The sequence below is a fragment of the Pagrus pagrus genome (assembly GCF_965226575.1).
Source record: "Pagrus pagrus genome assembly, chromosome: 2".
NCBI classification, from domain to species: Eukaryota; Metazoa; Chordata; class Actinopteri; order Spariformes; family Sparidae; genus Pagrus; species Pagrus pagrus.
Window position 1 is genome coordinate 7,424,229 of NC_140186.1, and position 16,644 is coordinate 7,440,872.

The window sequence follows — 16,644 nt, forward strand, 5'->3', positions numbered from 1 at the left end:
ACTTTTTGTACCCGTCATTTAACAGCAAAATATGAACAAATAGTGCCCAGGTTTAAAAACACCAGTACTACCCTTAAACTACAGATGCTGAGTAAAGAAAAAAATTGCAAGTAGTTCTAAATCTAGAATCAGTTAAAATCCCCTCCTTGAACATTTAACTACATGTATTGTGTGCGTGTGTGTGTGTTCTCACCATCAAAGCAGTGTATGTGCAGAACAGTGTGAGCTCTCTTGCGATTGGCAGTCCACTCTAGCAGACAGGGTGGATACGTTCGGACATACTCCGGCCCGACATTCAGCCGCTGCAGAGCTTGAAGCAGACGGTGCTGACACACACAGTCGTAGCCCTCCGGCCCATAGTCTGACACAAACCTACAGCAACAAGCACAACAAAGAGGGTGCTAAGCAAGTAGTGAAATCATGCGCACAGCTCACAGAAAAGCACGTAGTACAGATACTGTTCAATTAGATATACAGTAGAGGTGCTGCTTTTCTTTTTACAGAAATGTTTATATCACTGTGTTTCTTACTTCAACAAGTACTTGGTCAGCCTCTGAGAGGGCAGGAAGGCAGAAAGACAGGAGGAGAGCAGGAGCCAACCACGCTCTGAGTTCAAAATGTTAGGATTCCTCCACACCTAATGAAGGAGAAGATAATATGAAAGTAAAGAGATTATAATGAGCAGTAACAGTGAAAGATGCTGTTTTATTTGGGCACTGGGTGGAAAAAACAAACTCACCTGATTGGCTACCTGAGCCAGAATCTCATCACGAAGGCTAGGATTGGCAAGTCCTCTCTGGATGATGTAGTTCCCAAACAGATTCTCCTGAGCCCCATTTAAGTTGGGGTCACCCATAAATCTTAGTATCTATCAAGAGCAAAAACATTAACAACAGGGAGCTTCTTAGATGCAAGCTTTTCACATAATGCTTCTGCATACTGCAAAATCTACAAAATGTTTGCATATACAGTAAGCAGTGGACACTTGCATATGACGTGTAACAGAAATAAGAACAAACAAAGCAGGAGATGTGAGTTTAATTTCCCAACATAACACTGGATGCTGGAGTTTCCCAGCAGCATGTAAACGCAACAGTACCAGAATGAAAATGTTCACGGCTCCTTGTTTTAGCTCCTCATCCATTCGAATCAGAGAATTTTCTAGCGGGGCTGTCAGCATCCCAAACAGTGGCTCCTACAAAACAAACACACACGCACACACACACACACACACACACACACACACACACACACACACACAGACACAGACACAGACACACTCACAATTTAATATAAACAGTGACTGTTTACGTAGTTAGAGCACTGCAGCAACACTGTCCCAGGAAGACACCGAGGATAACTTATGTTTTATTCATGTGTCACATGTTGACACTGTGTTCTTCTGTTTGTGTGTATGTGTGTGTGCGTGCATGTGTGTGTTTACCCTAAATATGGCTCGGATGTAGTGTGTCATGAGGTAGTTGTTGATATCCAGGGGCAGGGTCAGCTGGGGGTCAACCAGAACCTTTGGAGCCTGAACCACCGCCAAACAGTCGGAATGGAGCTCTTCGCCACCTGCACACACACACACACACACACACACACACACACACACACACACACACACAGACAGCGCAGGCCACATGTCATATGACAGTAAATATTGTTGAACCCATCTGTTAATGGAAGTTTATATATAGCGGTGACTGACTGCAGATCAGTGTGTTGTATATGTGTGTATGAGTGTGCATGTGTGTGCGCACCTGAGGCTGCCTGAAGCAAGGCTGCCAGCTCAGCAGGGATAGGCAGCGTTGTCACATTCACCACTTCTCTGTTGATGCGATCCTACACACATACACACTTATATTACACACTAATGCTACATCTTCATCTCTTTCCCAACACTGTGTCTCTCCCAGATCTCTCAGACACTTTCACTTTATTTCATCCTTCACTCACCTCCTCTGCCTTCCTTGCAGGCTCCACTACTGTCTGACAGAAAGACAACAGTATCAAACTTCACACATTTGCTCATTTTTTATTCATTTTTACAAACAGATGTCCCCAGAAGTTTCCCTCCGTTCACACAGACACAAACACGGCGTGCATACCCTCATGTAACGCTGGCGGTTGACGATGAGCAGCACGGCGGAGCGGAGCCTGATGAGGTACTTCCTCCTCAGAGCAAACTTTTTCCTGTTTCGGAAAAGATGGATTATTCAGATGCAGTTAGAGAGCGGAGAAAGAGTAAGACACAGTTCAGTCTGACATTTGACTGTAACGTCAATTGCTGTAATTAGAACAGGCTGGTGTAGCAGGATGTGTCCTTCAAGCTTATAGAGTTAGTTATAGTTTCAGTGCATGATGGGTCATTTCTCTAAATTCATTAAAGCGTGACCAACGATCTCTGGAATATCATTACAGATTCTGAATGGTTGACCTTGATTTTATTGCCATTTTTAGTGTCGTCATTAAGCCGGTAAGCGAATTTTAAAACATTCAAATGAAATGTTAATTTGCATCACGTCTCCAGCTTCTGTGAGACTGGCAGTGACTGAGAAATCCATCACCTTTGATGGATGAGCACGGCCTGACTCCTCTGGCCTTGTCTCCTCACATCAAGGACAAAAGAAGCAGATTGTCTGTGATAAGCTTTGACCTATTTGGCTCCATGTAACCAAACACTAAATCGCCAAGCTGAGGACTGAAACTACAGGCTTGAGCATGACAGTGTGCTGCTTATTAACAAAAGCTGAACCTCAGTCACAACAAAAATGTCTATTTTTTCCTGGGTTTTTTTCTATATCCTATTTTTTATTTTAAGTAAACGTGTGCAATAATTATCAAACACCCTGATAAGAGAAATCCTTCTTTAGCTGAGTTGTTGAAGGCATCCTTTAATTTTATTAGGCTTCATTTAAAGTTTAAGAGCCAGGTGAACATTACCTGGCCACGTAGCCTCTGGAGCGAGCTTCAAACAGGACCACACGCCGCTTGAACTTGATAAAGTTCTTTCGGACAAAACACGCGCGGGTGTATCTCTGCAGTGTCATGGCGGCGATGTTTAGCAGACGGTCACGCTTCCCCTCCAATAGCTGATACAGCTCCTCTTTCAGGAAAATCTAACACACACACAGAAACACAAGCCTAAATTAAACAGTATTTATTTCTTATAGGTGACTCACTTGGCCTTATTTTGTTCAAGTGTGTGTTACTGAGTGAGCTCACCTTACTGACTCCCAGCTGATACGTGCCATTCTTGACCGGACCGAGTTTGTGGAGCATGATGACACAGTTTTCTCCATCTGCAGGTGGAAGATCCTTCAGGCAGAGCAGGGATTTATACCTGTGCACACAGACACAAATTTAAAATGACAATCAACCATGAATTCTGAGGTAAATGTCAACAAGAATCAGTGAAGCTGCAACATGCGTCTTAACTCTGTGACATTTGGCTGAGAGACTGTGAGACCTGGTGTGAAACTAATTGGGATTCTGGGTATTCTGAGTTTTGGTAGTGTTTGCTTGTATTTAGTAGTTTTGGTGTGAATCTAATTGGCTGTGAATGACTCTAAAACTGTTTATCTGTAATACTGTAGGTCAGACTACTTTGGCAGCCAGTGGTCAGAAATGCTGTGAGATCAAGTGGTTTCAGCTGGTTTCCTACTGCAGGAGCTGGCATGTGCCAGATGGCTGTTTCAGCATGGTGTGTGAATTGTGCTCTCGCCAGAAAAAGCCAATAATTCAGGCAAGTTTTGACAAGCTGAATGTGGTGAGTGGTGGAGGGAGCAGAAACAATTATTTTTAGGAAAGGAAGCTGATTATGGCTGCAAGAAATAAATCTATTACAAGAAAAGTGTTACAGCCTGAAATGCCCATATTACAAGACTTTATTAGAATTATGAAGGATATTTATGTAATGGAGAATTTGACCTTTTCTTACAATACATTAGTGCCATCGAGCCTGGCTATTTTATTTCATATTTTTTTAGGGTATAAATAATTGAGTTATACATTTCCATACCATCAAGTCAAGGAATGTGGTGTTTTTTGTACTTCCTTTGCCAAAGTTGTGTTTTAACACCTGGCCGTTTGTTGGTTAGTTGGTTGGTTGGTTTGTCAGCAGGATCACACAAAAACTACTGAACGGATTTCCACAAAACTTGGATGAAGGATGGGTCTTGGCCCAGAACAGACCCCATTAACATTTGGTGCAGATCCAGATTTTTTTTTACATATTTGTTAATTTCTCAGGGACCTTGATTAAATAAAAAACAGGTGTATTTAGATGGCTGGTATCTGTGAGTGAGTGTGAATTTGATGTTCATAAATATCTGGATATAGCATATTTAAAACTCATACTCAATAACATTTTTCATCATTTAAAAAAAATATATATCTACAGAGCTTGTAGAAAGGTGCAGAATAGTGTGTTTTCCTTAAAAACATTATTGTGATTGTGAATCAATAATTTTAAAATATTTGTCGGGTCCAAAATGATTGTTGTGTTTATCTCTTAGTATGAGTTCTGACAGTTGGTTCCAGCTTCTGACAAGGTTTGTGAGCCAATAGTATAACACCGTTAGTAACACTTGGTATCTGTGTTTTGTCAGCATCAAGGGACGTTAACGTTAGCTTACTGGCAACCACTTGATGATTTGAACAACAGCGGTGTTGTAACGTGAATGCAATGGTGGTGGGAGATGGAGTGCCACATTTAATGGCTGAGTGTTGTCAATAACACCTTTAAATATGTTTTCACAGAGGGATGAGGGAGTCTTTAGAGCTTACATTTCTCTTCAAAGATGCTTAATGTGAAGATCTCTAAGACACCAACCTTGATAGGAAGCTGTGAAAGTGAAATCTGATTGGATAACCCTCCTTCCTGATATGAATGGTCTCCATGATACCAGAGTAATGTAGCTGAGTGTTGACAAGCTCCATGTCAAACACTCCTGGCTCCTACACAAACATAAATGCATACACACGATAAGGATTTACGCATGAGCTTTACACATATCAGTTAAAATGTTCCACTGCAAACCTGCACACATCACCCAACTTGGAAATATACCTTGTGATGGTTTGGCTTGATGCATCGCACAAAATAAGGGTTACACCTGTCACAGATAGATGAGAACGAATGGATGGATAAATGGATGTATGAGTTGATGAACGCTCAGTCAATGAGTGCTCAAATATTCAACTGAAACTGAGGAAAAACAACTTCCTAAGTATAAATCTGTAGAGCATGGCATGGTTTTGCAGTTGAAGTTACATATCAACGGTTTTAGACTCTAAAGATCTCTGAAAGTGACACGAATGAGCTCAAATTAAGCAAATTAAAAGTAATCTCCCTAATCAATCTCTCAATCTTTGACTCATTCCCTGGTCCCCACATCACGCACATGTGGGGATAGAGACACTCTTAGTCACTCTTAGACACTCTTTATGTCTTTCAAACACCTACCCATTGATGATGACTCACATCGAATCAGTGTGACTCATCATTATTTTGAGTCAACACTGACAGGTTCATTGCCACAAAAGTGAAATACACATGTCTGCTTTTTCAGGAGAAAAGCGAACACTTAATGGGTGATAATGGAGGAAGGCAATTATAATAGCAACACAACTAAACTTTGACCTAATTCTATTGATCCAACAAAGGTGTGTTAGAGGTTTCCACCTTGTTATAAAGGTTAAACGAGTGCTAGTTCAATCAAACCTTTCCATCTTCTCCAGCAGCTCCTGCAGGCTGCTCTGGAACTTTGCGCTGACTGTGTTGGCCTGATAACGACGAGCCGTGCTGCTGCGCCGCACATTAGACCGCTGCTGTGACGCAGACTCTGAGTGCTTCAAGAAGAGGCTGGATACCATCTGTATAAACACACACACACACACATCACAGAGGACGAAGAGTTAAAAGTGTGAACAGTCAATCTGTCCTGTCGTACAATAGATGGGTGATATTTGTAGCAGGTATGTGTAGTGAATACATAATGGTTGCATTTAGCTCTAGTTTAACTTAATGTCAACTGAAAATGTGTTCCTGACTCAAAACAATAATTACTAAATGGGCACTTAACAGGAAAGTTAAAAGCAGAAGTCGTAACATATAATAGTACTGTGCCAAAGCACTGCAATACAAGATGATGAGTGACAATCATGATAGTTAACTGTTATTTAAGATCACTGCAATGCTTACTGAGGGAATACTGCAAATCTCAGAACACAAAAAGGGAGAAAAATGTCAAAAGAAAATAGTGTATTTGCACATCTCACTCTGTTCTTGCTCTGGATGAAGAGGTCTAACACATCCTGACGGACCGCGTCGAAGTTCTTATCTAAGAATTTGTGCACCTGCAGCACAAAACGTTAGAAAAGTGTTCAACAGTTTAGATTCAGATTCAACAGCAGACAAACAGAAGTATAACAGCCCTGTGCACATGAATCCAAGGGGGGAAATGTAACAGCATTAATCAACTGTAGGGGGAATTTGACAAACAAACAAGATTTATTTCAGGGGATGTTGTGTGAGAGAAATAAAAGGAGGTCTATCCGACGAGAATCAATCAGAACAAAATGTAGAAATACCAGAGGTGGGTTGACTTTGGGGAAATATATTCTCTACAACTGCTTGGAAATGGAAACAAGAATGTTGTTATTTTTTTATTACACGAAAAACAACAACAACTTCTTACTAGCAGCAGTATTGGAGATTGTGTGGGCACCTGAATGCTGATCATTTCCACCTCTTCTGGTCAAGTAGGAAGATCAACATACATGTATATTGTAGAATATACTGCATGTTTAACCTTAAGAGACCTTTGAGGTTATGAATTCCCTAGGGACAACGACATATTGTACTAAGGTTTGGTAACAGGAGAAGTTACTAGTCTAATAAGAAGAGGACTGGCTGATTGCAAAAATGCAATAGCTAAAAATGTAACCTCCCTGACAACAGACAGACATAGAAAGGGAAATATTTGAAAGACAGACAGACAGAAAGAAAGAAAGAAAGAAAGAAAGAAAGAAAGAAAGAAAGAAACATGGTACCTGGTATGTGACCTTCCCAGCGTAGTGTTTCAGGGTGAACTCCGGCAGTGGCATCTTTGGCCTGGCATACAGCGGGTCGTTTCCATGGTGATAGTGGCACTTCTGAAGGAAGGTGTGGTCTGTTGCCTAGTGATGATTGGAGACGGTTAACCATGGAAACTACATCTCCTCAGCACCAACACACATGTTGCCTGTGTGTCTTCAGCAGACGGCCTCAGTACTCTTGTAACACCGTGTTCATATTTCACTTTGGGCATCAGAGACTATTCATAACACGTTTATCTCAACATGAGCTTCTTACATGAGGAGCCCCGGGAATAATGATAACAGCAGGTTGGCACTTAAGTGAGCATGTGGGATAGTTCTGTATTGATCAGAGCCGACTAGAATACTCTTCAGTGTCCTGGTTTATGAGGAATCCAATAAGTGGGATCGTTTTGTTTTTTTTCAAAACCAAGTTATGAAATATTTGATTCATGAGTTTTTCTCAGTTGTTGCTCTTTTAAGACTTCAGATGTTTCTTCTAATCCAATCTAACTTAATTTTATGAAAAACCACTCACCACAGGAGTCAGTATCAGTTGATTATATCTTTGTGCACTTAGAGAACAGGTTTTTCGATGAAGTAAGGAATTATTAACACTCTTTCCTGTAATTAAGAGCTGTTTCAACCAATCAATCTTATTTTCTCTTCCATCAATACCAGCTGTGTTAACTATTATTATTATTATTATCATTATTATAAAATTTGAGTGATTTCCCTTAACTTTGGAAATGAAGAGTTCATTTAAGCAGGTGTGGACGTACCTGAGGGAAACCGCACTGGTCATCCAGTATGCGCAGTATCCCATGAGGCTTAGCGGCGATGAGGTCAAGACAGGCCTGGTTGTGGCTGAAGGGCTGCTGCTGCCACTGGATCTGCTCTCGCATGTACTCCTCCTACACACACAGCACAAAAGTTCATCAGGTTGCTGCATGTAAAAACTCTTCTAACTCCAATGTTAGTTGTTTGCAGTTTTCACTTCAGTTGGAGTGTTGTTGTGTCCGCAACAGTTTGTAAGAATTAAAGTCCTTGTTGTGGGTTTGTTGTGAGAGTCGGGTTACAAACAAGGCTGTTCATCTGCATTCATTCATCTCTATATCAGCACTTCTGAGTCTTTCTTTGCTATTTTAAAATGTAATAGTTAAAGGGATATTCCAGTATTATTAAACCTATCGTTCCAAATATCATAAATTATTCATTTTAACCTGACCAGAGTTGGCAATTGTTGAAAGGACTAACAGTTAAGGTGAGTTCTACTTTGTTTTAGCCATATTTTTTTGATGATTACATTACCATCTGTGTAACAGTGACATGGCAGCTGTTTCTGGTTAAACAAAAAGGATCAAAAATGTCCCTCTGCCATGATTTTGGGTTTGATGTTCAGTCTCCTGTTTCATTTTGTAGGATTTATCCTCATGTGTCCTGCTTTGTATAATCATTTTTGTCAAGCCCTCTTTGATTGCCCTAATAAGTGTCACCTGTCCCTTATTAGTGTTCACTCACTAGTGTATTTATGCTGTGTTTTTCCTCAGTCTTTGTCAGTTGGTATGCATTTTTTATGACTCTTCCCCAGTCCTGTTTTCACTCCTTGTGTCTCACCTTTGTCTGCCTGCCATTTTATTGTCTGCCCTTTTTTGTCTTTTGGATTGAGCTTTGTTAATAAAGTTTGCTTTTTGTTAGTTCCACCTAAATTTTGTTTTGCATTTGAGCCCTTTGTTCTGAAACATCACACAGAGCCTGTCAGTGGTAGAAAATTTGCACTTTAAGTGAAGGCACTTTGATGGTTGAAGTTCCCCACAAGGAATACGTTGCTCGCTGGGACCTCTTACTGGACTGATTACAAAATGTTTTGTACCTACTAGTCATTTACTGTGACCCATAAATATGTAAACATAGGGAAATGGTTTTAAAAATGCTAGAAATCCCCTTAAATACATGATTATGTATATATATGGCCAAGAAACCAGCTTTTAACAGGAGAAATCTATCTGGGGAAATCTGATTTTTCTAATCCACAACACAAATTCTTGCATTTAAAAAATGTGTTTACTGTAGAAAACTGACTTAACTGTATATAAAAACACATGATGAGGATACTTTTGATTTGATATTTATTCCAGTTTTAACCCAGATGTCTTTTGAGACGCAAATCCATCCTGAATGGGAAAATCATAAAATATGAATTTATGTTTCCCTGACCTGCTCCTCCTGGAAGATGACCCTGTTAAAGAAGAACTGCAAAGTTTCATTGGCGTAGTTGATGCACAGCTGCTCAAAACTGTTCACCTGTAGCTCCTGGAGGGCAAAGAGAGGAAACATTGGAGAGTGGGGGTGTTAGCACACACAACACAGCTCAGTCGCATCAGCGCTGTAACATTACTGAGCGAGATCAATCTTCAGCTTGACCTCAAATCCATATATGTCCAATATGGAGATGGAGAGGGCTTCGTTGCGAGGGTAGACCCGCCCGTTGATGCGCTCTGTCAGCCAACTAAACAGCAGCGAGTACAGGATCTTGGCAACGGCATCTCTATGAAAAACACACAATAAGGTTTCTATGGAAACAGAAAACCCGGTTCCTATGGAAACAGAGGACATCTGAAAAATCTCTCCCCCAGCCCTGACATCTTTTGTCCTCACATGCCTCTACCAAACATTGGAAGAGAATATCAAAGACTCTTCACTCCCTCTCAGTAGTCTCCTGGTATGATTTTAGAGTGAGGGGGGAAAAATGAGGACATTAAAAAGCCTCCAACAAGACAGATCAGGATTTTATTTCAGGTTGTTCCAGAAGTGGCTGCGTAGTATTTAATTTAACAGATACTATATTCAGACTTTGATTCACTAACTCACTTACTCACCTGGCATCCACAGCACTCTCCACTGTGAGCGCAGTAAAGATCTTCTCCCTTCCTGTATCCTGGAGGGTCAAACACATCTGTTATCTAACAACATTTTTTTTTTTAATTATTACAATATAATCCTTATATCTTAGGTCTGTGTGTGAGGGTGTGATTGTTTATGTGAAGTGTGTTCTGCTCACTGTCATTTTGAAGGTGACAGACTTTTGCAGACCTTCAGGTGAGACCTGTAGCAGCTCAGCTACAACCCTAATCTCCTGTGCGCTAACCACCGACGCAACCTCCTGACCCTCAGCCTGCAGAGACACAGAGACATTCATTATCACCATCATTTATCAACATCATCATTATCATTCAGCCGTGAAAGTAAATGCATTTATGTAGCCTATTTGTGTGTGTGTGTGTGTGTGTGTGTATGTGTGAACAGAGTGACCTGGTGTGGCTGGAAGTAGACGTTCCCCAGATGAAGGACAGAGGACAACAGTCTGTAGATGCCGTTTTGCTCCTCTGGAGTGAAACACAAGATGTCCATGGCGTTCAGCAGACGCCTGAAGTCCTCCCCATCATCCTTCCCCTCGATAGTACAATCCCCTCCCTGCACTCACGTACACACACATCACACACATCCATACAACGTTATCAACAGCAACAAACATACCCTCAGCCTGTTTAATCACAGCTCTAATTAAAGAGCAAATTATCAGTTGCTGAAAGTTGCGTTTTTGCCGACCTCAAAGACTTCAACTTCTCACCTTGATGCAGTGATGTAGACAATATACATGTCAGGATGTCAGTACACTGTGACATCACTGCTGGTTGTGGTTACTGGTGCAACAATAACAGATTCAACAGATACTGCTATGTAAGTGGTAATGTCAACACGCTAACATGCTCATAATGACAATGCTAAGGGTCCAGACACACCAAATTGACATCAAAGAACTAGTGGTAACCAAGGCTGACTGTTGTGTCGCCTCATGTCACCTGTGTCTGGGCCAAAAAACTGTACATGAACACACTGCAAAGACTACCAACAACTAGCTTGTACGTTCTGTGCCTGTGTGAAAGGAAATACCTCTCCATACCACCAGGACGAAGAAGTCCAGAAGATTCAGGACTGCGGATGTACAAACCGTTGTCATGATAAAGCCGCATTTGCCATTATTTTCACACCATTCTCGCTAATACAGCCACTTCTAATCAAGAATATGTCTGATTAAAAAAAGTTGCAAATGGCACTGGCAAAGAGGGGGAGGTGAAAAATCAGGAGAAACCCTGAACTCCTAGATACTACAATTACAGGCTAAAGGGACTTTTGCTTTCATTTCCTGTTTTTTCTTCTTGAGCATGGATTCGCCGCAGGTTCAACATGCTCAATTGGCCGAAAAGCCACCGACAAGGTCTGACCGGTGCCGGACACACTGCCAAAACTGCAGCCACAGACAATCACCAAAGGCCCCCACATTTCAGCCTTGTGTGTCAGTGTCCTAACATTCACCTTCTTAGTTTAGCATATTAGCACATTGGGTAATAGGCACTAAACCCAAAGTACGGCTGAGGCTGATTGGGATGTTTTCACCAAAGGTTCATCCAATAGTTGTAGAGACATTTAAAAATTAAACAGAAAGGTCAAACTCATGGTGGCGCTAGAGGAGATGTCAGGGGATCCCTAAAATTAGTAGAAATCATCCTCTGTTGGATTTCATGGTAATCCATTTTAGAGTTAATGAGACATTTCAATCAGAGTCGCAAAACAACCAACAGACCAACAAACACTGCCATCCATTGAGCCACACTGCGACATTAAATGATTATTTTCCACTCTTTCCTTATTGTGAAATGTTGTTTTAGCTCTTTAGGCCTCAGACAATTACTGACACAATGACAAGGTAAAAATCAGCAAACTGCATTCATCACTCAATATCTCAGATGCAAAGGCTGCAAAGCTGTTGAAGTCCCTTACTCTGTATTTGGGGACCACAATGTGTTTAAAGTGTGTGCCATTAATCACTGGGTAGAATAAATATCACATTTTCCAAAAATTGACATCTCATTTGTTAATGTGACTGTGAAATTGATTACAGTGACCACTCCTTATCTGTGCTCTCTGTTTTTGTATGTGTGTGTGTGTGGAGGGGAGTGTATTATATATTCATCCGAGCACCTGATTCAGATAGTAGTAAGTCTCAGCTTCCTGCAGATAGAGCGAGTGCTTCTCATTAGGAGGAAGACCTGCCAACATCTCATAGAAGATGTGATAGTTCCTCTCCGATTTGGCCTGTGGATGGAAACACACACGCACACTCACATGTCATACATAAATCAACTATCACATGCACACATATTCAGATACATATTTAAAGACTCTAGGATTTTGATCTGTGATGGTACTTAAATTGAAATGAAATAGTGCTGAGGAAAGGACATAATGGATGGATGGATGAATGACTGATGAACAGATGGAAAGACAGAGTGCAACATGTTTGACACCTCATGGTGCCTCTGCCTCTACAATCTCCTCTTTCTCACCATGACTCAGTGGTAAGAAGACTCCAACCTGACCTAATCTGTGTGTGTGTGTGTGTGTGTGTGTGTGTGTATGTGTGTGTGTGTGTGTGTGTGTCTGAGTCCATGTGTGCGAGTTTTTTACCTGAAAGACAATGCGGGACTTCTCCAACAGGTACTGAGACGTTATGGCACCGCTGATTACACCCCTTTTAAATGGCACGCGCACACACACACACACACACACACACACACACACAGAGTAAGTCCGAGTTAAGTAACAGGTCATGCATGTGTAATGTGCTCGGAGCTTCTCTTTCACAGTTCTAGCAGAAGATCAGCTCCTCATCTAACTGTGTTACTGGGACATGTTAGCATATTCTCCACTTAGCCCACTTTGTTTGTGTGAGTGTGTGTGTGTGTGTCCTCAGACATGCAGACAAGTGTGACCAGAAGCCTATTCAGAGTCAAGCTAACATACAGGCTGCTTGTTAGCTTTTCAAGGGCTTGGATTTTCTCATCTGCACTCTTGGTGTAGACAAATAAAATGTCTCGTCAGATTTTAATGGGAATATTGTTTTTACATAAACTATGGCAACACATTACTATGGCAAGTAGCCTGGTGTACTGGTATTAAATAAAGTGAATATCCAGTAGCATTATTACACTTTCCAGGATAGAAATAAAACATTTTGTATGTTAAAAATTAACCACATTATGCTGTGGTGCATGAGTGATGTACATAAAATAGCTAGAGCCCAACCAATACTCAATTTTTGGGGCCAATGCGGAAAAAAATTCTGATATTGATAACTACACACAATTTTGGCAATGGTCCCAAAAATTAAATGAAAATTCAACATTTGGGAATTTTAATAATGAGAAATCAACTTACGCATCTTTTTCTGCATTATAATCTCTAGATCAAAGTTTTTACATTGCCGCATATCGGGCAACATAGACACAGATACTGATATATCTGTGATAGGCCAATATCGGTTGATTATATCGTCCAACCAATATATTTGTCAGGCTCTAAAAATAATGTCTCTTTAGAAAATTTCTGCGATATCAAGATGGGACTTTCTTCCAATTCAAAGAATTATTCTTTAAAAATACAACTAGTATGTTTTCTGATTCTGATGATGCAGAAATGAGGAAAATGTCCTTGTTTGTAGATCATCGAGATGGTTGACTTTTCTGGACTGACAAGTGAGTCTTGAGTTCTTAACAACATTGGTAGAGATTGTTGCTACTCACTCCTCCATGTAGATCTGCGTGTATTTGCCAAAGCGTGAAGAGTTGTCATTGCGCACTGTTTTGGCATTCCCGAAAGACTCCAACAGGGGTGTGGCCTCCAAGATCTGACCAATCACCACAGACATAAATGTTACCATGGCGACGTTCAACAGAGTGGTGGTTTTCATGAGAACAAAAAACAATGGGACGGACACCTTACCTCTATCTGATGAGAGATGGTAGAGAAGAAGGGAGAGCAATAACAGCGTCAGCTTAGATGACCACAGTATGGAGTGTATTTACTAACATGCATGTAGATAATATACAGCATATCTACCTGTTGTGTGACGTTGGGTTTGTGATGTATGGCTGTCAGGTAACGCAGGATCAGTTTAGTCGCTTCAGTCTTTCCTGACCCGCTTTCTCCGCTGTAATAACAAAAACAGTTTCTACTGTTTCTACTTGATATATATCGCACCTTCAATAGCATTTCTTTGTTTAAAAGACAACATTTAAGGGGTTTGTTGAAGTGTTACTGGTTGTCATACCTGATCACAATACACTGGTCCTTTTTGGCATCCATCATGGTGGTATATGAGATATTAGCAATGGCAAAAAGATGACTGCAACATAACAGAACATTTTTAATGAAGTAACACATTTGTATGCTCACTGGTTGTGTGTTTGTGTTTGTATGACTGTGTGTGGATGTGAAGTGGTGGTGAAATCCATAACCAAACTCTCCCTTGGCAACCAACCAACAGCAGTGTAATAAGAGCCTCTTGCTAACACCTGAGAGTGCTGGCATTTACACCTCTATTTACCACCAAGCTGTGTCTCAGAGCACAGCTTACGACATATGTAGACAGATGTAGTACAACAGAACAATCACGCACAGGAACACATAGACTCAAAGGTTACAGTTAAAGGTTGAATTTGTAATGATGAAGCATCAAGTCTACTTTACTAAAGCCCATCACAACACATCCACTGTCATATGTATCTGCATCAAGGTTATTAAATGCCTGATAGAGAAGGTGACATTGACTTTCTGCTCCTGAGGAGATAACTATTTTGAATGTATCTACTGGGTATTCTCACACCAAGAGGTCAAAGTTAGGATTTTAGTATCATGTGATGTTGATTTGTTCAGGGAAACATCAGACACTCTGTGGACTTGATCAGATCGGTATGATGATGTCATAAACAATGCCATTTACTGTGATTTGGGTACTTGGTTTATTCCATATGTATGTTTTCCCCTGGGCTGGATATTGTAAATTCCTGTCCCTAAGTGTTAAAGGGACATCCTATTTTGAATATAGAGGCACCTCCATTTAGAGCTGCAAAAAAGTTGTAGCGCGACACGTTTGAGTTAATTCGCACTGACATTACACGTCCGTGTGATGTGACTATTGTGCATGCGCAAACAATATATTGTGCATCCCTAGTGTGCCATCTTTTTTTGTGTTAAAGTTAAATGTTAGAAAGTTTTGTTTGTATATTTTGTTCAAAACTGGACAGCTTACAGCTCTATCTAAACTGCACAGCCATTTAAATGTTGTTTTCTTAAGAAAAAAAAGTTAAGAATTTTTCAATGTGCTTTTGGACCTGGACATGTTTTAAAACAGACATAGTGACAGACAGTCATGAGATGGATAGGGAAAATATCAAGAATGACTTATATTGCAATGTCGAAATCTTCTAAAAAGTACTTTCTCTGGAGCCTAGCTTTCATGAAGTTTTTCTTGATAGGTTCAAACAATTTTTTAAATTTCCTGCTTGAACCTCCTTGACTGAAAACATAACCTCCCATTTAGGAGGAAAAAAGTTCCTAATTGCTAATTGCCCTGGTCTAACACACACACAAACACACACACACACTCCCAGGTCTTACGGAGGGTTGTCACTCAAGCCGCGGCCCGCATACAGAAGCACCATGTCTGTGCCATAAATGTTGAGCAACTTGTAGGGATTCACAGACACAAGGATGCTGCCTATGTAGGTCTGTGTGGAAGAAAAAAATATATAGAGAGAGAAAGGACAATGTATGTATGATGTAGCAGGCAGTGTTCATGACATTTGAGGATATTAGCTATTCAATTTGCATATGACAAGTGAAGCATACATATACAAGTTCCTGGTCGTAGCGCTTCTTCAGGTTCATCAGAACTGTGGTCTCATTCAGCTCACTGAAATTAAACACAGAGGAAATTAAACACACATTTACAGAGCACATATTGTCACACTGGAGCAGGATTCCCACACTCACTTTGACATCCAATATTAATTACTTTTCAATGACACCCAAGATCTCTGATAAAATTATGTGATGTCAAAATCAGGCATCAGAGAGAGTTTCTACTTGGGTGCATGTCAGGAAATGATTACGGATTAATTTCTTTCAAACTGCTGTTGAAATAACACAAATATCTATCTATCTGCAGGGGATTCCTCGGGATGTGAAGTGATGATCATTCGACAGAGATCTTCTTGGTGTTGCATTTTAATACAATATTCATATACTTAACATACTTAATGCTGGGGATTTCTTTCTGAACTCTATAATTTTTCAAGGATTTTAAAAGCCTACAGGCACACTGACACACACACACACACACACACACACACACACACACACACACGAAATAACAAAATTAATTCTTTAAGAAACTAAAAGGATATGCATTGGAATGAGCTGTGCTGCTCTAAGATGGTGCAACAAAAAGCTTGTTAGTGTGTGGCTTGAATGAATGAGCTGTGAGGCTGTTTGCTAATACTAGATTCTGCTTACGGCAGCTGTGTCATGTCCTCCATTCCCTCTGCCCAGCGTTTCACCCTGTGGCCTGCTGTGGGCATGCTTAGGATAGAGTAGATCTGGACACACACATAATGGTTTGTAATCAGTCCAACATTGTCATGCAACATTGTCAAAGCT

At 40.6% G+C, this 16,644-nt stretch overlaps 1 protein-coding gene across 1 annotated transcript in view; it reads right to left on the minus strand.

The window, feature by feature from the left end:
- The window catches only part of myo15ab (myosin XVAb), a 49,793-nt gene that overhangs the window by 22,363 nt on the left and 10,786 nt on the right, over window positions 1–16,644 (minus strand). Inside the window, exons 10-39 of the mRNA XM_084380012.1 lie at window positions 16,501–16,583; window positions 15,835–15,898; window positions 15,604–15,713; window positions 14,255–14,329; window positions 14,044–14,134; window positions 13,927–13,932; window positions 13,728–13,831; window positions 12,613–12,676; window positions 12,127–12,240; window positions 10,396–10,557; window positions 10,145–10,258; window positions 9,963–10,021; window positions 9,508–9,631; window positions 9,301–9,396; window positions 7,866–7,997; window positions 7,060–7,185; window positions 6,286–6,363; window positions 5,729–5,880; window positions 5,075–5,120; window positions 4,838–4,962; window positions 3,229–3,346; window positions 2,947–3,122; window positions 2,112–2,196; window positions 1,960–1,992; window positions 1,764–1,845; window positions 1,445–1,575; window positions 1,100–1,195; window positions 740–868; window positions 531–637; window positions 194–372 (exon numbers count right to left, since the gene is read on the minus strand). Coding sequence (XP_084236138.1) covers window positions 194–372; window positions 531–637; window positions 740–868; window positions 1,100–1,195; window positions 1,445–1,575; window positions 1,764–1,845; window positions 1,960–1,992; window positions 2,112–2,196; window positions 2,947–3,122; window positions 3,229–3,346; window positions 4,838–4,962; window positions 5,075–5,120; window positions 5,729–5,880; window positions 6,286–6,363; window positions 7,060–7,185; window positions 7,866–7,997; window positions 9,301–9,396; window positions 9,508–9,631; window positions 9,963–10,021; window positions 10,145–10,258; window positions 10,396–10,557; window positions 12,127–12,240; window positions 12,613–12,676; window positions 13,728–13,831; window positions 13,927–13,932; window positions 14,044–14,134; window positions 14,255–14,329; window positions 15,604–15,713; window positions 15,835–15,898; window positions 16,501–16,583 — 3,061 coding nt within the window. The remainder of the gene's footprint in view (window positions 1–193; window positions 373–530; window positions 638–739; window positions 869–1,099; window positions 1,196–1,444; window positions 1,576–1,763; window positions 1,846–1,959; window positions 1,993–2,111; window positions 2,197–2,946; window positions 3,123–3,228; window positions 3,347–4,837; window positions 4,963–5,074; window positions 5,121–5,728; window positions 5,881–6,285; window positions 6,364–7,059; window positions 7,186–7,865; window positions 7,998–9,300; window positions 9,397–9,507; window positions 9,632–9,962; window positions 10,022–10,144; window positions 10,259–10,395; window positions 10,558–12,126; window positions 12,241–12,612; window positions 12,677–13,727; window positions 13,832–13,926; window positions 13,933–14,043; window positions 14,135–14,254; window positions 14,330–15,603; window positions 15,714–15,834; window positions 15,899–16,500; window positions 16,584–16,644) is intronic.